General features: G+C 38.1%; 1 protein-coding gene across 1 annotated transcript in view; it reads left to right on the top strand.

The window, feature by feature from the left end:
* med14 (mediator complex subunit 14) overlaps positions 1–26718 on the top strand; it is a 101794-nt gene that overhangs the window by 25705 nt on the left and 49371 nt on the right. Inside the window, exons 8-15 of the mRNA XM_072585143.1 lie at positions 932–1064; positions 6451–6601; positions 7342–7453; positions 7923–8048; positions 18419–18497; positions 18645–18804; positions 20272–20472; positions 23992–24126. Of these exons, the coding sequence (XP_072441244.1) occupies positions 932–1064; positions 6451–6601; positions 7342–7453; positions 7923–8048; positions 18419–18497; positions 18645–18804; positions 20272–20472; positions 23992–24126 (1097 nt within the window). The remainder of the gene's footprint in view (positions 1–931; positions 1065–6450; positions 6602–7341; positions 7454–7922; positions 8049–18418; positions 18498–18644; positions 18805–20271; positions 20473–23991; positions 24127–26718) is intronic.

The following is a 26718-nucleotide window of genomic DNA, read 5'->3' as shown; positions in this document are numbered from 1 at the left end:
TGTCTGAACATTGTTATTAGTAAGAACAATTTGATTGTCTAAAGTTGACAAGAATGAAAACTTTCTAACTTGCCTCGTGATTACGCCAAATTGAATGTGAAATTCTGCTGAATATTAGTGACCACAAGTGTTTAAAAGACACCAGCAGTAATACCCAGACTATCCTGACTTGAACTATATCATCAGTCCTTCATTTTAGCTGAGTAAAAATCCTCAAACTTCCTTCCTAACTGTGCAGTGTGTATTCCTACCCCTAGAACTACAAATGATTCAAGAAGGTAGCTCTGTGCCAGTTTTCCCAAAGCAATTAGGGATTGTCAGTAAATGCTAGCATCGTTGGCAATTCACAGATCCCACATATGAATTTTAAAAAACCTGTGATAATGTTCTTTCCAAAAGCCTTGGCAGCTACATCTATACTTTTGGCAGGATTTGTGTTTTTGATCTTCATTGGGCTTTTTCCATCTTCAGTTCTGTTGCTCAAGTGAGCACATAAACATATTAACTCCTGACTTATACACCAATGGCAAGTGACTTTTTCAGGTTCCCTTGAGTCATAGTTCAATTGTAAAGTCTATTTGCTTTTAGTGATATTTTTGTTTGGTTCAAAATTTGGAATTTATTTCAATTTACTGTTATGTAGAAATATCTTATCTATAAGATTGGAAAATGAGATCAGAATCTGCAACTGATAGATCATGGTCCTCCTTGTTCCACCACCTTGATTTGCTCTGTTTTCTAAAAACTGACGTTCCTGGAGTTAATCATCATTATGTGCAAATGTGTATTTAATATTTATACAAAATATATGCGTATTTTCTTATTACTAAACATGGAAGAGTTGACACTTTGCACCAATTTATTGTATTTTGATTGAGTGTTTTCTTTTCGAGTGTTTTCTTTTCAAGTGTTCCTTAACCTACTATTTCAGATTCATTCTGTTTGTCACTGCAATTGGAAGTTTTACACTCTCAGGTGCAAATGTTAATACGTGAACGTTGGGGCGATCTTGTTCAGGTCGAGAGGTATCAGCCTGGAAAGTGTCTAACTTTGGTTGTTTGGAAGTGAGTAAATCATAGTCATGTCACAGATGTTGCGAAATCAAGTTTCCCACGGATCAAGGAATGAAATACCGAGATGTATACATGAAAACATTGAAATAATGAAGCTTTTTTTAAGGTTGATATACTGCTCCCTATTCTGGTCACAGAATTTATTTTAAATAATTCATAAAACCTTAAATAACACAATCAATATGAAGTAGTGATTGAACTATTGTTAGAAACATTGTTTTTGGTGGTCGTTTCTGCTGATACATTAGAAATTTAACTTTCCAAAAATATAGTTATACAAACATTCATTAAACAAATTGGGTAGAATTGGTTATAGACTTGAGTGAAGAATGCATTTACCTCTAATGAAAGCTAACAGATTGACCAGAGATGCAAAGAGGTCTTCTACTGCTCCTCATTCGAATGTGTGGCCAATACTTTAATTGTTTTCACTTTTATTATGAAAAAGTTTGCTTGATCACTTTGATAAGAGATGTAGCTGCTGCCACTAGAACCTGGACCTCTATACTGATCAAACATATGACGGGCTTGCTGCAGGAATTTATCTTTTCTCCAGTGAAAGTTTCAAAATTATTATCAGCATTAAGAACTTTGACCTGAAACTATGGGCTGAGGTGAAACTCCACTTTTGAGACTTGAACATAGAATCTAGGCTGAAAATTCACATTTTTTTCTTTTTGCTGTGGAGAATCAAGCCCCTTGTTTACTGTCCTTAAGGAACAGTTTGATTGAAATTGATCTTCAGCATACATATGTCCAAGGATATCAAAATATGTGGTGTTCAAAGATGTGCATGTTAGGTGGATTGGTCACAAATAAATTGTCCCATAGTGTCCAGGGTTGTGCATGCTTGGTGTGTTAGCCATAGTAAATGTGGGGTTCAGGAGATAGGATGAAGGGCCTAAGTCTGGGTTGGATGCTCTTCAGGGGGTTGGTGCAGACTCGATGGGCCAAATGGCCACTTTCTGCACTGTCGAGATTCTGTGATTTTTATATACAATATATTAACCACTATATAAGATGAGTTGCTGACTTTTGCTGTGTTGCTCATTTTGCTTTATTAGTGCAATTTTGCCTCACCACATTTTCTATCCCCTCACCATACTTTTTATAAAGAATGATTTTATTTTCAGCTTTGAAATGCATTGCTTAAGATGGGGGTCAGAGAAGAGAATGTAGTAAAGTGTTATTTGTTTAACAACTGAATAAACACTTAAATAAGCACACCACTTTTCCATCAATAAGTTAGGTGTGCCCAATTTCTAGTGCAGTATTCAGGAAATCTCATTTTAGAGAGAGAGAGAGAGAGACTTGTCTGTATTCAAGCTACTTAGTATTTTCATCAAGTTAAAACAAAATATCAATGTCCCTCTGTCACGTTGAGAAAACTGGGACTTTCAGGAACAAAAATAGGCCTCTACTCCTGTAAACCTGTTCCATCATAGTAAATCATTAGTGACTGAACTCTCTACCTGCTTTTGCTCCATATCCCTTCATACCTTTGGATCCTGAAAATCCATCCATCTTCATTTTCTGTTAAACGAATGGTGTGGTCGACGTTGCTACTTGTAGAAGAGGGTTCCAAGCTTCTGTTATTCTTGGCCTGTGGAATTGTTTTCTATTTTCATTCCTTAAAAAGTGTCCTAGATTTCCCAAAGCCCGACTGTTTCCATAACTGTTGAGAAAAGTTGCAACAAATCAATCCTTAAATTCCTAAATTCCAGGCAATCCAATCCTAATTTGTGTAATTGCACAGTAATCTGTATGGATTCCAATTATCATGTGAGGAAATCTAAGTCTCGCTGTCTTCAAGGCTAATACATCTTTTTCACGTGTGATGCCTAGAACTGCTGTCAGTACTCCAGGTGTGTCTGAGTAGTGCTATGTCTTGCCATAACCTGAGCTCAGCTTCTTTCTGTGCTCATCCTTAAATATAAGAAGCCAGTATTCCACTCTTTTTTTAAAAAATTATTTTCTGTACTCCGTGCTTTTTATTCATGGATGAGAGCATCTCTTGGCAAGGTCAGCATTTGTTGTTCTCCCTAATTACCTGGACCTTTCTCATTTCTTTTTTTGAATTGTAAACCAGAGTTGATCAAGAAGCATGACTTGAAATTTGTGCCTCAAAAAATCACCATCATCACTATCAGCTTTTCATTTACCATTATATGATATTGTAATATTTGTCAGTGGATGCATTGGTGGTCACCTTCCAGGATTCTATAGACTCTGGAACAGTCCCTGCAGATTGGACGGTAGCTAATGCCACTTCAATATTCAAAAAGGGTTTGGAGAGAAAACAGGGAATTGTAGACCAGTTAACCTAACATTAGTAGTGGGGAAAATTCTCAAATCCATTATCAAGGACTTTACAGAGGAGCATTTAGAAAGCAATCACAGTATCAGCATGGATTTATGAAGTGGAAATCATGTTTGACAAATCTGTTGGAATTCTATGAAGATGTAACTAGTGGAGTTGTCAAGGAGGAGCCAGTTAATGTGCTATATTGGACTTTGAGAAACTGTTTGACAAAGTCGCATATAAAAGATTATTGTGCAAGATTAAAGCACATGGGATTGTGTGGGAAGTGTATTGAGATGGATAGAAAACTGGTTGGCAGAGAGGAAACGGAGTAGGGGTTAATGGGTCCTTTAAAATTGGCAGGCAGTACCTAGTGAGGTGCCACTGGCACCAGTGTTAGGACCCCAGCTATTCACGATATATGTTAATGATTTGGATGAGGGAACACAGTGTAACATCTCAAAGTTTGCAGATGAAACCAGGTTGAGTAGGAGGATGAATTGTGATGAGGATGCAGAGATCTTTCAGAATGATCTGGACAGGTTGAGCGAGTGGGCAAATCGGTGGCAATGTGGTACAATTTGGATAAATGTGAGGTTATTCACTTTGGAAGCAAAAACAAGAAGGCAGATTACTACTTGAATGGCTGTAAATTGCAAGAAGGGAGTGTGCAGCAGGACCTGGGTGTCCTTGTCACTCAAGGTGAGCATGCAGGTGATAAGGAAGGCAAATGGTATGTTGACCTTCATTGCACGAGGTTTCAAGTAGAGGAGCAGCGATGTATTGTTGCAGTTATACAGGGCCTTGGTGAGGCCACACCTCGAATATTGTGTGCAGTTTTGGTCTCCTTTTCTGAGGAAGGATGCTCTTGTTCTCGAGGCAGTGCATTAAAGGTTTACCAGGCTGATTCAAACATGACTAGATAGGGTAGATGCAGGGAGGATATTCCCAACGGCGGGTGTGTCAAGAACCAGGGATCACAGTTTGCGGATTTGGGTAGACTATTTAGGACAGAGATGCGAAGACATTTCTTCACCCAAAGAGTGGTGAGCCTGCGGAATTCATTACCGCAGGAAGTAACTGATGCCAAAACATTGAATATGTTCAAGAGGCAGCTAGGTTTAGCATTTTGAGCGAATGGGTTCAAAGGTTATGGAGAGAAAGCAGGATTAGGCTGTTGAGTTTGATGATCAGCCATGATAGTGATGAATGGTAGAGTAGGCTCGAAGGGCCAAATGTCAGTCTCCTGCTCCTATCTTCTACACAATGACATTTAATATAAACCAACTTTAATCACAAAAAATCTGCAGTTTATTTGCTTCTTTCAGACACCTGCTGAATGCCAGTGTTGACAATTTTTTTGTCTTGATATGATTTGGAAATGTCGATGTTGGACTGGGGTGTACAAAGTTAAAAATCACACAGCGCCAGGTTATAGTCTAACAGGTTTAATTGTGCTTCCAATTAAACCTGTTGGACTATAACCTGGTGTTGTGTGATGTTTAACTCTGTCTTGATACACTCTGTAATAGTGTTGGGAGTATGGTTGCACAGCCTTGCAGTACAATGCTGACGCCATAATGAGAAGTCTTTTTGGTGATGTTATGGTTTGCAATTTTATTGTCAAGTGCTAAGCCCGTTGAGCCTGTCTGACATGTCAGCTAGCCAAATAAATAGTCGAATAACTCCCGCAAGTGCAAGTTAATAATGGTGACATGGTGATTTCAAGTCAACTAAAAGTATGGGGCACTTGTTCCTGTATTTTCAGATTCTTGCCAAAAAAAATTGGCTACTTCATTTTGAAACTTAAACATTTGTGCTTTACCTTTTGAAGAAAGGATCTTTGTTTTCCAATCATTTTAACTTGGTTTCGTGCTTTCTAAAGCTAAAACTTCAGCACAAGCAACACATGATAGCCAAAGATTTTTGTCAGAACTATAAAATGTAAATTCCATCTCAGTCAGATATATCTTTCTTTTATGTTTCAAATTCTGTTTATTTCTGCTATGTGATCGACACCCTCACTTCACACTATTTAAAAATAAACTCCAGTAGTATGTCGATATCAAGCACAAAATAGCATAGTTATGTCAGTTCCATAGCAAGTTGGAGCTGAGGACCTCTTGAGTGTTTTGAAGACTTTGGACTATTTAGGCAAGCATTACCTGAACTAATAAGAAAACCCATGTTGTAAAACTAACTGCTGACACGATGGGTACCTACATCTGCATGAATGCAACCTCATGCCTCTTTGCTTTTTACTATGACAGCCTGTCAAGCAAAATTCTAAGTTTTAAAGACATTCAGATGATTTAAGGCTAAATTCAGAGAAAACTCATACACTAGTGCCTGGTCCAACAGAGCGACTTCAGCAAAGTGCAGAAATTCTTGTTGGTTTTTGAACTGGGCAAATCCATAAAGATTGATAATTAATTATTGTAAACTCATCCTCTTGAATGTAAAATTGAATTTGACAAGTATCTTTTAAAATTTTTTAAAAAGTGCACTTCCTTAGGCCATGTGACATTCCATCAGTGGCTTCTGTTATTAACTAGTTTGTTGTCCTTGCATCTTAGCTTAATCTGTCACCACCTAATGCTACAGTACAGTGCTGAGCAGGTGTTTTATTGTTGCAAGTGCTATACTCCCAATGAACTGTGCACTTAAGGCTCTGACCCTCCAAAATGCTAAGTTATTTCATTGCTACTTTAGGTAGATTGGTGTTCATGTTTGCTTCATAAGTTGCAGTTAAAAATATGGTTTGCTTTGGAATGCCATGGGCCATGAAATAAATAGTTATTTTAATGTATTAATATCATATTTTCATTGTATGTTTACTGTAGCAGTTAGTTATTAATCATCTAATTTTTGGATCTTCATGTCTTACCCACTATATAGGATGATTTTCATCATAAAGTGGTTATTTTATACTTTTATGATGAATGGTAACAGATCTGAAACACTAAATAATTTTCTCTCCATTGATGATGTCAGACCTGAGAGAACTACTTCCAATCTTTTCTGTTTTCATTTTTGTTTTGGAGTATTCATTGGTTGGTTTTGTTTTGTTTCTAGCCAACAGGTCTTGGGGAGAAAGACTGGCAGTGCTTCTGTTCACAAAGTCTTGATAAAAATCGATGAGAGTGACTGTTCAAAACCCTTACAGATATCGCATGATCCACCATTACCAGCATGTGATTCTAAATTGATAGAACGTGCTATGAAGGTAAAAAGATGCTTGTTGATAAATCAATGAATTCCTGTGGATTCACTACCATAGTTTATAGTTAAATCGAAATTTTGTTTGGTAGCCTGAGTTTTCTGTGCTGTCGTGCAGATTGCAAATGTCATCTTTTAATTTCCATTGGTTTCATTCAGTAAGTACGTTATTTTATATGTCAAAAAGGGCAGCTTACATCACCTTTTGAAGAGCAACTAGGGATAGACCATAAATGCTGGCACAGCCAGTGAAGCCCACATCCTGTGAATGAATAAAAAAATGTATATTTTCATTGTTTTGTACACTTACGAAAACTTATTCAATATAATAACAAATATATTATTAAAGAAAATCTGCATTTAAATTTGATATATTTAGTATAATAAAATTGGCTTCATAAATGCAATGCATCCAAGTTTTTCAGGTTTCTTTTTTTAACCTTGCTTTTACTAATTGTTGGTGTTTTTTATTGCCTTGGAAGGAAATGGTGCAGAGGAGTTTTGAATACTGTGTCAAGGCTCCAAGTTTGTTGAGTTTACAATTCTGTATGCTTTATCGCTCAGTTGCAACTTATGAATGTGATTATTTTGTAAGAAGTAGAATGTTCATTTACTTGTGATATGAATATTTATTTTTGTGTTTTAATTATTTGTAACTTTATTGATGTTAACTACAGGTAGACAAGCCCATTGTTACAGGAAACGTGATGATGGTGATAATGTCAATCAATGTTGTCTGCTTTTCAGGTTGATCACTTATCTGTAGAGAAGCTTTTGATCGACAGTGTTCATGCACGTTCCCATCAGAAGCTGCAGGAGCTGAAAGCCATTCTCAAGAGCTTTAATGCCAATGATAACTGTATGTTAAATCATCTGATTTTTTTTCCCTCAATCTCAAATTTATTACTTTAGCAGCACTACTGTTTTTATAGGCTTTTTGAAAAAAAAATCTTTTGCTGCATTCTTTGAATATCTTGAAAATGTGAAAAAGATGGAATTTGAAGGATAGTTGCACATCTTATGATCAGTAAGTTCAGTAATGTATTCATTGTGGCTAGATGAATAAGAATATACAAATTGTCTTGCTCAGCATTACAAAACAAAAGTGTACTCTGTAGTTAAAGCTTACTATGTTCACAGTTGGCTGAGTTACTAGAGTGAGCAGAGAGAGTGAAGAAGGAATGCAAGTTAGATAATATAGTTCTTCTTGTAATTGTCTATAAATATAACTTTTCTTGTCTTTTGTGATACCATTAAATAAATGAACAGAGAAAGAATAAAATAAATATTCTGAATCATGATTTAATGTTTTACTTTATCCGTCACAGCCTTTATAGAGACACCCTTGCCTACATTGGTTATTCCTATCTTAGAACCTTGTGGTCGTTCTGAGTGTCTTCACATTTTTGTCGATCTTCATTCTGGAATGTTCCAACCAATGTTATATGGAGTTGGTAAGTGCAGAGATCTGTGAAATACTGTGAACGTAAGAACAAAATAAAGTTCATTTGAAGAATGAGGTGGTCAGGTGGAAGGATTTAAATAACTGAAGTATGAGCAATGTGAGGTAGTTTTGTCCTCTTGCAGACTCCCTATGCCCAATGGAGGCCACTTACCATCCTGTTTCCCCTCATTCCCAACCCTGACATCTCAGCCTTCCACTTTCCATGTCTACCTCCTTCAAGGACTACCAGCTTGGTGTGACCTCCGTCACCACCACACACTCACCAAGCTTTGCAACTGGTTTCAGCAGTAATTACTGTTTGTGACTGGATACAGTCCAGTTCATGAGCAGCACTCCTGGTAGTACTGCAAGGACTAGACAGCTGCTTCTTGACTGCTGACAGCTCTTGGTCATGCGACTTCCAGCCCAATTGGTGCAGAGGGCTCAACTTAAGTTAGTGAATGACCCCAAAGGCTGTTAAATGGTTGTGGGGTGAGCTGGTCATGTGGCAACAAGCCAGCCCCTGACATTTATCTGAGGTGCAGTAACCTTGTCCCCAGACTAAAATCTAACCATGATTTGTATGGATTTGACTTTTTTTTTAAAAAGCTGATTTAAAAAATGCTTGTCAGGCAAATCATTATGTGGAAATTTTGAAATTAACACAAAATATTTAAAAATTACACAAAGGTGGAATAAGTACAACATATATCTTGATGGATTGTAATAAACCTATTCAGTCATAAGAGATTGTACTCTTGAAGTGTAAATTTTAATATGGGCATTGAGGATGAGATTTGAACTTTTTTATCACTGTCACTGAAATTGTGAACAGGAATAAGATATATAGAGACAAAGAGCAAGAGTAGGTCTTTTAGCCCTTTTGAGACTGCTCTGTTATTCAATGTGATCATGGCTGATCCTCCATCTCAATGTCCTACCTCGTGTTTTTCTCCACATACTTTTTGCTTTTTAATATCTAAATGACTCAGTGACCCAGCTTTTGTGGTGTTCTGTAGTGGCAAATTCCACAGGTTAGCCATCTTCTGAATGAATAAATCTTTCCTCAATCCAGTCCTAAATGGCCTCTTCCATATTTTGAGGTCATGATTCCTGCTTTTAGAATCTGTTATCTCTGCATCCAGTCTGTCCAGCCTGTTAACATTTCATACATTTCAATTAGCATCTGTCTTTGAAACTTTGGTGAATATAGGCCCAACAAATCAATCTCTTCTGTGACATTCCAAGTGAACTTTTGCTTCACTGCCTCTAAGGCCAGGTATATCCATTCTGAGGTAGGCAACCAAAACTGTGAACACTATTCCAGTTATAATCTTACCAAGACTCTGTATAACTTCACCGAGTCATTTCTACATACGACCTCAAAGCCTCTTGCAGATGAAGGCCAGCATACCATTTGCCTTCCTAATTACTTGCTAAGTCTGCTTGTCTATTTTATTGACTCATGTACAAGGACACCCAGATCCCTTTGTACATCCACACTACACAATATGTCACCATTTAAGTAATACTCTGCCTTTTTGTTTTTCACGCCAGTGTCTAACTTTGCATTTATCTACAATAAACTGCATTTGCCATGCCTTTGCTCACACGTTCAACTTGTTTTAGAACACCAGGAAACCACCTTCTATCCTCCTCACAACGTTCATTCCCACCTAGTTTTGTGTGGTCAGCAAACTTGGCAATAATGCATTTGGTTCCATTACCCTAAGACTCAGACATTAGATTTGGAACTTCAGTATATAATTGAAAGATATCAGTTAACCCTAATAACATATAAGCTGTTCCTTTCTATTCTCATATATTTGCTAACACCTAAGGAGTTAAGATCAAATTGCCATTACAGAGCTATAGCTGCAGGAGTTCCAAGCTGGCAGTGTCCAAAAGTGTTCAACTTTAGAATGATAAGTAAAAAGGCGAAGGTGGTAATGTAGTACACTTCGTAAGTGAGAGACAGCCTTCAATCAGAAGCTCAAGATGTGGAATTCATTTAGGTGGAGCTCAGAAATAGCACGGCTGACATTAGTGTCCTATAAACAACTAGTATCAAACAGTAGTGGTATTATAGGGCACAGTATAAATCGGGATGTTTGAGGTGAATGTAGCATAGGTATACAGTAGTTACAGGAAACCTCAGTCTGCATATAGCCTGGGTAAACTAATTAACTCTGCTGTGGAGGACAAATTGCTGGAATGTACACAAGATGGCTTTCTACAACAGTGTGTTGGGAGAATAGGCTATTTTAGACCTAGTATTTCAAAATGAGAAGAGCTATTAAAAATATCATGATCAAGGAGCCTTTGGAAAAATTGACTACTATATATCATGGAATTTTACATTCCTTTTGCAAGATTCTTATATTTGGACAAAGGAACTGGCAAAGGCATATTGGTTAGATTGCCTGTTGAACATTGGTAAACTACATTCAAATGTATGTTTGTTGGCAAACAGTGGTTAGCATTTGATGGATTCATACTTTTTTTTTGTTTACAACAAATATTCTTTTTGAAATACAAAAATCAAGACGGACAAATGATCTAAACATGGTTAACAAGTAAGCTAATCGCTATATTAGATCAAGAGGTTTATAGAGCTGAGAGAAAAGAATAGGTCTGAGAATTGGCAGCATACTATGAACAAGCAATGGAGGACCAAGAAACTGATGAAGAGCAAATAGATAATGAAAATAAGCAATTAATATATTTAAAAACAAACTGCAAAAGTTTCTAACCATTCATGAAAAGCTTGGCCGAGACAAAGGTGGTCCCATCACAGATAGGAAAAGGGAATAAGGAAATTGGAGAGAATATGAACAAATGCTGTCTGGCTTCACAGAGGAACATAAAAACCTCCCAAGTATACTAGAGAACTAAGGGACATGTGAGAATGATGAGGTGAAAAGAATTGTACTGGAGAAATTAATAAAACAGAAAATAGATAAATCCCCTGGAGCTGAAAATGTTGAAAGTGACGGACGTGTAGGTGGTCATCATCCTTAGATCTAGAGGTACTGCTGATTGGAAGATAGTAAATGTAACCCTAATATTTAAGGAAGGATGAAGAAAGAGAATGGGAAACAAAAACCTGTAGCCTGACATCAGTACGAAGAAATATGCTTGAATCTATCATCTCTGAATTGGACACATGGAAAATTATGATAGGATTAACAGAATCAGCATGTTTTGTGAAACTAACAGATGAGGCGAACTAGTGGATGTTGCAAATTTGGTACTTTCCAAAGGTCCCACACAGTTTGGTAAGCAAAATTACCAAACTGTTTTGAGCATACGTATAAACCTATTAATATAGGAACTTGGAGCAAGAGTAAACAATTCCGCCTCTCAAGTTTGCTCCATCATTCAATAAGATCAGGGCTGATTGACTGTAAACTCAATTCCACCTTTCCACCTGTTCCAGATAACCTTTTATCCCCTTACTTAACAAGAATCTATCCCTTTACCTTAAAAATATTTCAAGGATTCTGCTTCCACCACCTTTTCAAGAAAAGCATTCCAAAATAGTCACCTTTGAAAGAAACAAAATTCACCTCACCTCTTTTAAATGGGTTTTCCCTGATTTAAAAAAAAGATTCCTTGTTTCTCAGTGGGACACATGTGCTTTCCATTAATATCTTGTCGAGACTCTTCATGATCTTAACGCTTCATCTCAATCTCCCAACAGATACAAGCCTAGCCTGTCATAAATTCGTGCAATTGTAGTAAGTGTTCTCAGAACTGCCTCCAACACATTTACGTCCTTCCTTAATTAAGGGAACCAATACTTCGCACAGTACTTCAGATGTGCTCTTGCAAGTGGCCTATAGAATGGAAGCTTAACCTCCCTACTCCTAAATTATAACCTGCTATAAGCTTTCCTGAGTACTTACTGTGCCTGCATACTAATCTTTCGTAGTACATAAGGACACCCAGATCTGTGTGTATTTCAGAGCAAGACAATCTCTCTCCATATAGATGATATGCTGCTTTTTTTTTATTGCCAAAATTGTCAATTTCATATCTTCCCAACTGATACTCCATTTGCTACTCACTTGACCTATCTATGGGGCTCGGCAAATTCCATTGTCTGGACAGCTGATGAGAATGCAAATTGATACAAACAGTATGGGTTCAATTTCCACACTGGTTGAGGTTACCATGAAGTATTCTCTTTTACAATCTGTTCCTTTCCCTAAGGGATGGTGACCCATTGGTTAAACCACTACCAGTCGTCACTACTGAGAGAGCAGCCTTCTGGTTTGGTAACACTATGGTGAATTCACCTTACCTTAACCTATCTATGTCATTTGGCAACCTCATTTTTACCTCTTCACAATTTACCTTTCTATTTATCTTTAGGTTGTCAGCAAATTTTAACATCCATACAACTGTACCTTCATTTATAAACAGTTGAGATCCCAGCACCAATCTCTATGGCACATTCATTAAGTCTTGTGAAACTGAAAAAGAGCCATATATGCCAATTGTCCTCTTCCTGTTAGCTAGCTATTTTTCCATGCCATGATGCTGTCCCCTCTACCTACAGCATTAATTTTGTAATTTTGTGACATCTTATCAGATGCCTTCTGGAAAACTAAGTAGAATACATCTACCAGTTTCACTTTATCACAGCACATGTTACCATTGCAAAGAAGTCCAATAGATTGGTCAATCATGATTTCCCTTTCACCAAAGCATGTTGACTGCTTCATTATCTCTTCAAGTTCCCTGCTCGAACCTCTATTAATAGGTTATAATCTTTTCCCTATAACAAATGTTAAGCTCATAGGCTTGTAGATTCCTAATCTATGTGTCTTCCATTTTGAATAAAGAAGTTGCAGTCATTATCTTTCAAGCCAATGGAACTGTCCCCAAATCAAGGGAGCTTTGGAAAATGAAAACCCATGCATTGACTATCTCTCTCGAACTGCTTCATTTAAGACTCTGGGATGAAGTCCATCAGGACCCGGGTGCCTGCAACTCCAGAAATTTACTGAGTACCATTTCTCTGGTGATTGTAATTTTCCTGAGTTCCATCCTGCCTTCTATTTCATGTTTTATCACTGCTTATGGGATGTTATTTGTTTTCTCTTTTATGAAGACAGATAAAAAATGCATGTTCAATTCATCTGCTATGTCCTTGTTTTTTTTTTCACTCAGTTCTCCAGTCTCACTTGCTATAGACCAAGTGTCACTTAGTTAACTCTTCTTTAGATATTTATAGAAACTACTCCTATGAGTTTTTATATTTGTGGCAAGCTTTCTTTTGCACTTAGTTTTTTTATCTTTATTAATTTTTTGTTCTTTCATTGCTTGTTTTCATATTCCACTCAGTCTTCTGATGTGCTGCTATCTTCTGCATAATAATGTTTTACTTATGGTTTTAGGCTACTGTATATTTAATATTTCTTTTTAACCATTAATGGTCAGTTTGTCCCTTTGAATTTTTTTCATTCCTTGGATGTATACGGAAACGTTCCCTTAAGTGCTTGCTGCTTCATTTCTCTTGAAGTATCCAATAACCTAATTTGTCAACTCTCTGCAGTCAACTCTGCTTTCATGTCCTCATAATCCCCCTTATTTAAATTTGAAAGAAGTCACAGCCCCATTCCTGTCTCCATCAAGCTATTGCCTCAGGGAGCCTTCACAATGAGATCATTAGTTGATCCTATCTCATTACATAATAGCTAGTGTCGTACACCTTGCTGGCTTCAGAACACACCTGTTCTCAGAAACTCTCCCAAAAGCATTCTATGAGCTCCTCATTGAAGCTATCTTTGTCCATCGACTTTTCCAGATCATATGGAGATTAAAAGCTCCCATGATTTCTGATGTGCATTCTGACAAAGTTTCATTATTTCTTTTTTTTTATGCTCCATTATAATGTGCGACTTCTGTCAGGGGACTTTGTGCATCATTCTGTCAAATGACCTGTTACTTGTATCGTTTATGCCTAAACTGTTTCCGCACCCTGGTTTTCTGGTTGTCCCTTTCTACTAAGGGACCCACAGCTGTACCATTTCCTAAAAACTGGGTTGAATTGAGAATTTGATAACAGAAAACAGAATAGGAATAAAAGGTTCATTCTCAATTTGCAGATTGTGACAAATGGGATGGTGTATAAGTTGGTGTACATCAGGGTGGCACGGTGGCTCAGTGGTTAGCATTGATACCTCACAGCGCCAGGGACCCGGATTCAATTCCTGCCTCTGGCGACTGTGTCTGTGTGGAGTTTGCACATTCTCCCCATGTCTGCGTGGGTTTCCTCCGGGTGCTTCGGTTTCCTCCCACAATCCAAAACTGTGCAGGCGAAGTGAGTTGGCCATGCTAAATTGCCCTTAGTGTTAGGTGCATTAGGTAGGGGAATGGATCTGGGTGCGTCTGGAGGGTTGGTGTGGATGTGTTGGGCCGAAGGGCCTGTTTCCACACTATAGGGAATCTAATCTAATCTTAACTAAGGGACCCACAGCTGTACCATTTCCTAAAAACTGGGTTGAATTGAGAATTTGATAACAGAAAACAGAATAGGAATAAAAGGTTCATTCTCAATTTGCAGATTGTGACAAATGGGATGGTATATAAGTTGGTGTACAGTCCCAGCTATTCACAATCAATATCAAAGATTTGGATGTGATCACCAATGTAATATTTCCATGTTTTCTGACACTTTAAAACTAGCTGCAAATGAGTTGTGCAGAGGATGCAGATAGGTTTCAAGGGGATTTAGGCAATCTAAGTGAATAGACAAAAACGTGGCAGATGGAATACAACGTGTAATAAATTGGAGTTGGGAAAACAGAAATGTAGAGTCTTTCTTAGATAATGAGAGATTGTGAAATGTTGATGTGCAAAGGGATATAAGAAGTCCTTGTTCAGAAATCCCTGAAAACTAATCTAATCTGTAGGTGCAGCTAGCAATCCAAAACACTAATTATATGTTGGCCTTTATCAAGGACGATTGTAGTACAGGAGTAAGCATGTCTTGCTGCAGTTGTATAGGGCCTTGGTGAGACCTCAGCTGGAGTATTGTATATAGTTTTGATATCCTTACCTTAGAAAGACTATACTTGTCACAGAGGGACTGCAGCAAAGATTCTCTAGACTGGACAATCCTGCTTTCCAGGGACCAATGAGATGAAAATAAAATAAAACAACTGGGCTGACAGTATTTTGAGAATTGATCTAATTGAGGCACGCAAGGAAACAAGGGAGATAAGTCTCAAAATACAAGACCATTTGAGACCTAGAATGTGAAGGAATGTCTTCATTGAGAAGTTTGTGAATCTTTTGAATTCTGTATCCCAGACGGCTGCGAAGATGTAGCTATTGATTATATTCAAGACAGATCAGTAGATTTCTAGGGAATAAAAATATCGGATATGAGGGTATTACAGGAAGTTGCAGTTCTGGAAAAAGATCAACCATTGTCTAGTTGAATGGGGAAGTGGACTCAATGGGGTAAATGATCTCTACCTGTTCTTATATGCTATACTTCTATTAGCGAAGAGGTATGAATTTCATTTCACTGCATGTGCAGCAATGTCTGGGTCAATGACCAGTCTATGCTAACATTCTTAATTTAAAAATATTTACCATGACCTTGCAGCAGTGACCATATGATCTTAATAAATAGGAATGGGAGTAGGCTGTTTGGCTCCTCAATTCTGCTGCACCACTCAAAAGGATCCTTGCTGATCCACCATTTCCCACATCTGCACTCCTCCTTCCCATAACCGTAGGTTTCCCTACTGATCACAAATGTATCTATCTTTGCCCTAAATATACACAAAAGCTCTGCCCCATTGCTATGTGACAAGGAGTTCCAAAGACCTTCCATCATCTGAGAAGCATTTCCTCCTTAACTCAGTCTTGAATTGGCACCCCTTTATTCTGAGTGTATGCCTTTTGGTCCTATATTCTCTCATGACAGGAAACGCGCTTAGCATTTACCCTGTCAAGCCCCTGAAGAATCCCATGTGTTTTAAAGAGATCATCTCTCATTCTTCTAAACTCCAATGAAAAGAGTGCCAGTATGTTTGGCCATTGCTCATTAGATAATCCCTATATATAGGGATCATCCTGGTAAACCTTCTGTGTATAGCTTCCATTGAAATAATATCTTAAATAAACTGATCAAAACTGATTACAGTATTCCAGATGTGGTCTCGCCAACACTTGTGTAGTTGCAGTGAGACTTCGCTATTCTTGCCCTTCAACCCCCTTGAGATAATGGCCAACATTTCATTTGCCTTACTGATTACCTCCTGCACCTGTGTGCTAGCTTTTTGTGTTGCATGCATGTGCCCTTGAAGTCACTGTGTTGCAGCTTTCTGCAGTATTTCTCCATTTAAATAATATTCTGTTCTTTTGTTTTCCCTTCCAAAATGAACAACCTTATGGTTCCCATATTATACTCCATTTGCCATTTTTTTGCCCAGTTACTTAACCCATTGACATTTCTCTTTAAACTGTTTATATCCCTCTCGCAAACTGCCTTTCCACCTATTTTTGTGTTTTCTGCAAATTTGGCTACTCCACATTTGCTTTCTTCTTCCAGATCGTGAATATATGTTGTAAACAGTTGCTGTCCCAGTGCTGATACCTGTCGAATTCCATTGGTTACAGATCACCATCCTGAAAAGTACCGCTTTTACCCACATGCTGTTTTCTGCCCGTAAGCCAATTCTGTCCATGCTAGTGCACCACCTCCAAGATCATGGGTTTTGAGTTTATGACTTTACCTTTCATGAAGAAAGTTGCCAGTGTTTTCTGGCAGTCCAAATGCAATACAACTACTGGTTCCCCTCTATCCACTCTGGTTGAGACGGCCTCAAAAAAACTAATAAATCAGTCAGACACAATTCCCCTTTCGTGAATCTGATTCTGTTAGATTATAATTTTCCAAATGTGCTGCTACCTGTTTTTCAAATCAACTTGTTCAGAGATGTTATTACATGTCACTGTTGAAGGTGGGACTTAAACCTGGACCTATCAGTCCATGGGTAGGGACACGATCACTGTTTTGTTATTACTTCCTAAATAATCGATTCAAATACTTTTCTAACAATAGATGTTAAACTAATAGGCCTCTAGTTATCCACTTATTGACTCTTCTTGATTCAAGGTGTCACATTGGTAGGTTTCCAATTCTCTGGTACTTTTCCAGAATGCAATAATTTTGGAAAGTAACAACTAATGCATCCAGTATCTCTGTAGGTCCTCTTTTAGTATCCTAGGATGCAATCCGTCAGAACCAAGGGATATATCTGTGTTTAGCCCCATTACTTTGTCTGATGCTCCTTCTCTTGTGACATTGATTCCACTTAATTTCTTCCCCATTTTCTTTCATATTTATGAAATATTTGAAATATCTTCCCACTTAGACTGCTACAAAATAACTGTTTAACTCCTGCCATTTCCTTGTCTCCCAAAACTATCTCCCAGATTCTGAGACCTACATTCAGTTTTTATATTCCTTGTTATATGCTTTTCCTTCAAATTAGTGCCCTCCTTAACTTCCTTGGTTAGCCATAGTTTGTGTATGCCTCTTTTCAGTATCTTTTCTCCTTAGTGAGATATATGCTTAAGAGTCAAGAATTACCTCCATAAATATCTGTCACTGTATTTTCTGCTAATCCATCCACCCAGCCCATTTTAACGATCCTCATTTTAGTGCAGTTCCCTTCATTTAAGTCAAACACGGTTGTTTGCAGTCCAAGTTTCTCATACTCAAACTAAATATTAAATGCATCCTGTTATCATCACTACTTATGATTACTGAGCTTATTTATTAAACGTGTCTCATTACCCCTTACCAGATCTTAGATAGTCTGTTATTTACAGCAGAACCTTGATTATCCGAACAAGATCTCAAGGTCTCATAAAAATGGCAATAGGCTACTCAGCATTCAGTGGTCAGTTAAATGGGATTAGGGCATGCATTGCTGGATAACTTATAAATTACCGCTTGTTTCCGGTTACCGAAAGATCAATTATCTGAACAAAATACTCCCCACCTGTCTCATTCGGGTAATCAAGGTTCTACTGTAATTTACTCCATGGCGTTGATGCCATCCTATCTTGGCAACTGTAAAATAAGACATGAAGTAACATCTTTCTTGCAAGACATTCGATGTGACTTGACCAGTGCGCGCACTTTTTTTTTTCTGTGAACACACCAATAACTAAATTCACACCAATAAGAGGAATTAAATCAGTAAGTCCATTAACTCTAAGGTATGTTGACCATTATACCAAAATATCTTAATTTTCTACGCAAAGTTTCCCTTGCATTATTCAGTATTGTGTTGAATACATTGTATTATTGCACTTTTAATGTCATATTCTACTTGTCTTGATTAGATCAAACTACTTTAGATGATATTGAAAAGTCTGTCAATGATGAGATGAAGCGAATTATTCCTTGGATTCAACAGCTAAAGTAAGTATTAAGTGTGCTGATGTAATAAAAGGAAGTTAATAAGAACTAACTTTAAATGTGAAAACTACTCTTTCACCTTGGTCCTGTCAAATCTGGGCAATAGATGTTCAAATGTATCCTTCAATTTAAGACAAAATGTCCCTGCAGGTTTTGGCTTGGACAACAAAGATGCCGGCAGTCCATGAAGCACCTTCCCACAGTCTGTAGTGACACGTTACATCTTTCAAACTTTTCCTCTCATCCAGTTGGAAACCTCTCAAAACACAAGCTATTCATCAAGTTGACGCGCCTTCCTCAATACTACATTGTAAGTGTCTTTCATTGATAAAGCTTTCTTTGGTTACAGCTAAGTATTATTCAAGAAATTATTTATGTACTTGCAATATTTAGCTTCAAGAGAATTGGTTACAGTCATCTGTTATTTATTTATATAGATTACTTTTTTAGTGTAAAATGGTCTGCCCTTTCCTGGGTTACTTTTCAACTTTTCCAACTTCAGAGTCACAGCTGTTAACGTGGCTTCTATCTCCACAATTGCATGCATGGAACTGACCCTCAGTCCAACTCATCCATGCTGACCAGATATCCCAAAATAATCCAGTCCCATTTGTCAGCACTTGGCCCATATCCCTCTAAACCCTTCTTATTCATATAACTATCCACATGCCTTTTAAATGTTCCAATTATACCAGCCTCTACCACTTCCTCTGGCAGCTCATTCCATACACACAACACCCTCTGCATGAAATGATTGCCCTTTAGGTCACTTTTAAATCTTGCCCCTCTCACCTTAAGCCAATGCCCTCTAATTTTGGACTCCCGCATCCTAGGAAAAAAATGTTGGCTATTCACCCTATCTATGCCCCTTATGATTTTAAGGTCACTCCTCATCCTCCGACCATCCAGGGAAAGTAATCCCAGCCAATTCAGCGTCTCCCTATAGCTCAACCCCTCCAACCCTGGCAACATACTTGTAAATCTTTTCTAAACCCTTTCAAGTTTCACAACATCCTTCTTTATGGCAGGGAGACCGGCATTGCACATGGTATTCCAAAAGTGGCCTAACCAATGTCCTGTATAGCTGCAAATGACCTCTCCACTCCATACTTAATGCACTGGTCAATCAAGGCAAGCGTATCAAACGTCATCTTCATTATCCTGCAACTCTACTTTCAACGAACTACGAACCTGCACTCCAAGATCTCAGTTCAGCAACATTCCCCAGGACCTTACCATTAAGTATCTAAGACACACCCTCAGTTTGCTTTTCCAAAATGCAGCATCTCACATTTATCTAAATTAAACACCATCTGCCACTCCTCGACCAACCAGCCCATCTGATTAAGGTCCCATTGCACTCTGAGGTGATTTTTTTTCGCTACCACATCACCACCAATTTTGTCATCTGCAACCTTACTAACCATATCTCCTGTGTTCACATCCACATCATAAGTGACCAAAAGCAGGGCCATTTTGGTATATTTCTGTTTCCTTCACTCCCCATTTCCAAATCATCCCAGTTACACACTAATCCCAGACAAAAGGGAGCATGATTCCAACCCTTTACTATTGCTCCTTGTACACTTTCAAGTTGTCAATTACAAGAAGAGTTGAAGTTTTCTTTCCTCTCCTAGTAGTTTGCTTTCCGTGTTTTGAGTGCTTGTTTCCATAGTTATCTCCTTAAACAAATTACATGTTATATTGCTAATAGTAATGTAATTTTCTTTTGTAATCCTCATTGTATATCTTTACATTTTTTGCTTTATGCATTCAGATTGTAGAAATGTTAGACAGACCAGGCTTTCCTACAGAGCTAGAGTACAAATATCATTTCCTCTCCGTAAGCCACGGGCTGACCGATCCAGATGATTGTCCTCCAACTGCAGTTCTTTTGCAACAGTTTAAACCAGGCATTGAGGAACTATTACTGGATGCGAGACCTGGGAAGCAGGCCAAGGCTGGAGGCAAGCACAAGGTTTGGATCTTGCATTGACATAAAGGTTTGATGGTTAAAAAATTAGGAAATTATTATTAGATACCAGGAATACTCCAAAACATTTAATGCATGCATTGATTTCATCTATATAATTAGATGAAACCAATTGCTTGTTTGCTTAATTTTTGTGTCTTAATGAAACATTAATACTTAAAATACAAATTTTGGATTGGTATAGGATTCTGATACAAGATGCAAATGCAGTGCAGTGATTATGGAATACAAAACATATTTCAGACAAGTGGGTTTCTGATTTCATGTGGAATAGTTTGAGAGAAACTTTGAAGTGTAAGGACTGTATAATTGGACTCTTAATATTTGCATAGTTTTTGGTGTGAAGTTAATAGCAATTCATGCTTGGGAGTGATATAAGGAAAGAAGCTGATTGACAATGGGGCCTCAGGATATTCTGAAAGCAGATTTTATTATTTAAGTGCTATTATTATTGGTCTTTTGGTAAATATAGCAGCCACTTCGTGCAAAACAAGTTAAAATATACAGCAAAAGGAGCACTAACTGTTAAACTTCTTTGAAAGTTTTGACTAAGAACTTTAGACAGAACAGCAGAACACCATAACACCATGCTCTGCTTTGGAAGATGCCATGGGGGATCACTGTCCATTTAAACAGGTTTGAAGTATCATTCAAACATTTTTGCCTGCCTTCCCTCAAAAAAGCATTGAAGTGTTAATGTGTATAAATTCTGGAATTTGGGAATTGTTTACTGAATCCAGAAAAATCTCAGATGTCAGAGTCTGACCAATCAAACCTATGAAGAAATTTATTGGTCATGGCATAAAAGGGACCGTAGCAATGCGGATCCAGACTGATGAAAAAATAGAGTACTGGTCAATGCATATTTTCAAGCTAGAGGAATGTTTGTAATGGAGTTCTCAGCGGTTGGTATTTGCAACCCATGCTTTTCCTGCTGTATATTAATGATCTAGATTTTGGTATGCAGGAACATTTTCAAAGTTTGCAGGTAACGTGAAGCTTAGAAGAATTGTGAACTGATGAGGACAGAATAGAACTCCAAAAAGATGTTGACAAGATATTGAATTGAAGGATAGGTGTCAGATGAGGTTCATTGCAGAGAAGTGTCAGGTGTTGTATTTTGTCTTTCACTGTTCTTCCTCCCAAATAAAATAGAGATTACAATTCTAAAGAGGGAGCAGAAGCAGAGGGTGTATGTATGCACAGATCATTGAAGTGTTGATAGGACAAGTGGAGAGAGCAGTGAAAAAGAGATACCATGTCTTTGGCTTTATTAATGGATCATAAAATACAAAAGCAACAATGATGTTGAACTCTGATAAGACACTTACTATACCTCAACTGGAGTATGGAGTATTTGTGTACATGGTGGGTACCGCACGATAGAAAAGTTTAGTCAATTGAACGAAGTGCAGAAGTGATTTACAATGGAATGAGAAACTTAATTCTGAGAATAGATTGAAGAAGCTGTGATTGTTCTTGTAGAGAAGGCGGCTGAGAGGAGATTTGATAGGCACTTTCAAAATCACTAGTGAGCTTGATATTTGTGCAGAAGCTGTTCCTAATTGTAAAAATCAAAAATGAGAGAGCATATATTCAAAGTGACGGTCAAAAGAAGCAAGGGTGCGATAAGACCAGTCTTCTTTTCAATTAGTGAGTAGTTGAGTTATGGAATGCAATGTCTGGAAGTGTGATGGAGGAAGGTTCAGTTGAGCTACTCAAGGGTATTAGGTGATTATTTGGATAGAAATAGCATACAAGGCTGAGGTAAAGCAGGAGATTGGCCAAGGTTGTCATGCATTTTTGAAGGACTGGTTCAGGCATGATGGACTGAATGGCTGCCGCCTGCACCATAACAATCTGCGATCTAGGAATTGAACCAAGCTAATGGAACATCATAACTAGAAAATCCCATGCTAGGAAGTGGGGATCAAGCAGAAAAATGTAAGACCGTTGTATGTCCCAGCTGATGGCAATACTGGACAATTGGGATCCCAGTGTAAAACCTGGTTTGGCAAGTATTGTTTGGCATTTTGGCTACCGTGATGGTCAGTCAATGAGCAAATTCATAGATCAGATTGCCAATGTCCTCTAAACTAAAGAAATGTATTACACAATTATTACATCCAAGGGAAAAAAAAGATTTTAATCCTTTATCCCAGCAAAATCCTTTACTGACACTCAACTGCAGAAAATTATCCCTCTTATCTACACTATATTTAACTTCTTACTCAGTTGACAAAGTCATAAACTTCTCAAGTTTTTCACGCATTTTTAAGCATTTTTAGCAAATTTTGGCATATTCATTGGATATGATTCCGTCTACTTGAGTTATACAGACTAACTCTGACTTTTTTTTCCATTGACCTCGAAGAAAAGAAAAAGGTCTAAGAAAATTTTGACTTTTAATCTTCTAAAGAGTACATCTATTATGGAGATTTTCTGAAGAACTCAAGCTCTTCAGGCTTCTAGTCTTTCCTTCTGTCTTTCTCTTTATCTTAGATCTTAACTAAGTGTTGACTTCAGCCATTATCTCACTGGGTAGTTTGTCCAGTCACTAAGCTTAAGTTACATGATTTCTTGGAAATGCTGTTTTGGACCAGTGCTAAAAAGGAGTTTCTGAGCATGATTTGTTTAGAATTCATCTTCACAGATCTAAAAGTCTAATTTTCCAAAAATTATTGGCACCTTGGAGTGTCAGAGGATTGACAAACTGCCGATGTGACATCTCTATTCAAAAGGGAGGCAAAAAGTGGATAACCATAAACCCATTGGCCGAACATCTATTGTTAGAAAAATATTAGAATCTATTACTAAGGAAGTAACAGCACAAAATCTGGAAAGTCATAACCTAATCGAAAGAATCAGCATAGCTTCGTGAAAGGGAAATTGTAACTGACTAATTTGTAGACTTTCTTGATAAAGTTTCAACTGGAGTGGATAGAGAGGAACTAGTTAATCTTAGCATCTCCACAGTGCAGATCGAGACTATTTGGCACCTTGTGTCTGCACCAAACCTTTGAAGGTCATGCCACCCAGACCCAAGCCCCCACCCTATCTATGTAACCCCACATCTAACATGGCTAATCCAGCTCGCCTTCACACCCCTGGGCACTATGGGGCACTTTAGCATGGCCAATCCATCTAACTTTGGATTGCTGGAGGAAACCAGAGTTCTTGCTGAAAACCAATGAAGAATTGCAGAGAACATTTTCACACTGTGAAAATGGAATTCAGCACGTGATCCAAAGTACTTCAGTCAATGAAATAAGAATTTTTCTGATGATCACTGTTACCTGCAAAAGGCTCAATAGTTTTCTTGCATTTTAACATGAAGCATGATATATTAGAATTTTGAACTTCACTGTTGATTCCATACCAAATTCTCAAGAAGAGTGATTATGCAAGCGAGTGCTTTGCAAAGTTTGCTTTCAGTACAGAGGTTGCTCTGTTAAGCTTTTCTTTAAAATCCTATGGTAATTGGCAAATGTGTTTAATTTATAGTTGTCTGCTGATCAAGGACCTACAGAACCTAAAAAACCCAAGAGGACAGGAGAAATGTGTGCCTTTAATAAGGTCCTAGCACACTTGGTAGCTATGTGTGACTCAAACATGCCATTTATTGGACTTCGTTGTGAGGTAAGAAACTTTACCCAATCACTTTTGATTATTCAGGCTTCATTGAAGGAGGATGACCTAGTGATGTTATCGCTGAACTGTTAATCCAGGGAGTCAAGTCACGTTCTGGGACCTGGATTTGAATCCCACCATGGCAGATCGTGGAATTTGAATTTTAAAAAAATTTTGAAAGAAGAGTGATGACCATGAATCTATTGTCAATTGTCAAACATCCATCTGGTTCAATAAAGGTCTTTAGGAAAGGAAACTGCTATCCTTACCTGGTCTGACCTACAGGTGATTCTAGAACCACAACAATGTGGTTGACTCTTAACTGTTGGGGATGGGGCAATAAATGCTGGCTTCGCCAGCAATGCCCTCATCCCATGAATGAATTTAAAAGAAAAGTGAGTCAGATCTCCAATTCATTGGTCTTGTAGCAGAGAGGAGACAGTGGCATAATGATAATGCTTTTGGATAGAATCCCTACAGTGTGGAAACAGGCCATTCCCACCGAATCCACACCAACCCTCCAAAGAGCACCCACCCCATCCCTGTAACCCTGCATTTCCCATGCCTATTCCACCTAACCTGCACATTCCTGGACACTATGGGGCAATTTAGCATGGCCAATTCACCTAACCTTGGACTGCCGGAGAAAACCAGAGCACCCGGAGGAAACCTGTGGAGACACAGGGAAGAATATGCAAAGTCCACACAGACAGTCACCCAAGGGAGGAATTTCTTGGTACTGTGTTGCGACAATGCTAACCTCTGAGCCACCATGCCACCTTACTAATCCAAAGGCTTTGGCTAATTCTGTGGGGAAAATGGGAATCTTAATTCATCTGATAAACCTGGAATTCAAAACCCATCTTGGTAACAATGACCATGAAACTACCACTGATGTAAAAATCTATCTGTTCACTAACGTCATTCAGAGAAGGAAATCTGCCATTCATACAAATCTGAGATCTAGGGAACAATTTACTGAAGGTTCCTCAAAGAGCACTGAGGTAAATGTTAGATGATATCCAAGCTTGGTTGAGTGTTTTTTGGCATCTGGTTGATGCAAAAACAGGCTTTTATGACAAACTGATTCCAACAAGGCATCATTGAGCACTTACCACTCATGCTTAATTGTTTGGGAAAAGATGGTGGTAAGCTGCCCTTTGAAAATCGGTAGTCCTTTGCTTGTAATGACATTCACCGTGCTGTAAAGGAAGGGAGTTGCTGGATTTTAATTCAGTGACAGTGAAAGAATAACTTAATTGTTCTAAGTAATGACGATGCACGTATTGGAGGGCAACCTGCAAGTGATGGTGTTCCCACGCATCTGTGACTTTTGTATTTGAAGTCGTAGAGCTCATGACTTTTGAAGGTGATGTTCAAGGAGCTTTGATGCAAGGCATCTTTTTAGATGGTGTACTTAGCTGCCACTATGTATCAGTGGTAAAGATTCAAGGTGATGCGGTGCTAATCCAACAGACTGCTTTGTCCTAGATAGTATCGAGCTTCTTGAGTGCTGGAGCATGATGCACTCCCCATGGTATGTCTTGAATCAGAATCCACTTGTCCTCCTTTTTTTTTTTGAGTTTAAATGTTTTGAAGTAACTGATCCATGGTGTATTTCAATGGCAGTGTCTTGAACAATCACAATCCACTTCTCAGTCAATCAAGACCTTGTTTCTCATGCAGTATAAATTATTATTTTGTTTGAAATTCGTGTAACACTGTCCTGATGAGTATAAGGTACAAAGCTTTAACATTGTATCTTTTTCAGCAGTATGCAGAAACATTATTTTGGCTGAGTTAATAAAGATCAAAAAGAGAGAAGGTGAGGACTGCAGATGCTGGAGATCAGAGTCAAAAAGTGTGGTGCTGGAAAAGCACAGCAGGTCAAGCAGCATCCGAGGAGCAGGCGAGTCGACAGGATGCTGCCTGATCTGATGTGCTTTTCCAGTGCCACACTTATCAACCATAAAGATCAAGAAGTCCAGGTTCAGTTCTCTCTTTTGTGCAGAGCTAGATTGTCTGTATTGGGAGTAATAGATAATTTCTACAATTTGCTTGTGTTCTTTGTCTGAGGAGCATCTTCTGCAGATTTGTGATTTCACTTGCTGGAAAATGCACCTGGTTCAGTATCAGTTGAAGTGTAGATTTAGCTTACCTGTGACATTGTTAGATCCAAGTCGCTTGTTAATACTTAATGTCCTGGCTCAAATATCAAGAATATCAACTTGCCAGAAGTATCAGTGAATGTCTGTGGAGCTATACCCAAGCAGATGGTGATATTTTGAGTCAACAATGAATATAGAATGGTTAAGAAGACAAATGATCTAAATCTGTTAGCAGAGTTCTTCTTTGTCTTCCATATTAGTGTTTTAATGTGCAGAAGTAGAAGTTTCAGCGTGAAACAGCCCTTTTTGGTGCACCCTCTCCATGTCCATATTTACCCTCCACCCGAGCAACTAATTCTGATCATAAAAGCATAAGGTATTGTAGCAGAATTTGGCTATGTTGGCTCATCACATCTGCTCTGCTATTTGATTGTAGCCGATTAATGTCTCAACCCCATTCTCCTGCCTTCTTCCTGTAACTTCTGACCACTTT

The sequence above is a fragment of the Chiloscyllium punctatum genome, chromosome 15 (assembly GCF_047496795.1).
Source record: "Chiloscyllium punctatum isolate Juve2018m chromosome 15, sChiPun1.3, whole genome shotgun sequence".
NCBI classification, from domain to species: Eukaryota; Metazoa; Chordata; class Chondrichthyes; order Orectolobiformes; family Hemiscylliidae; genus Chiloscyllium; species Chiloscyllium punctatum.
This window is presented reverse-complemented; position numbering and strand designations above follow the sequence as displayed.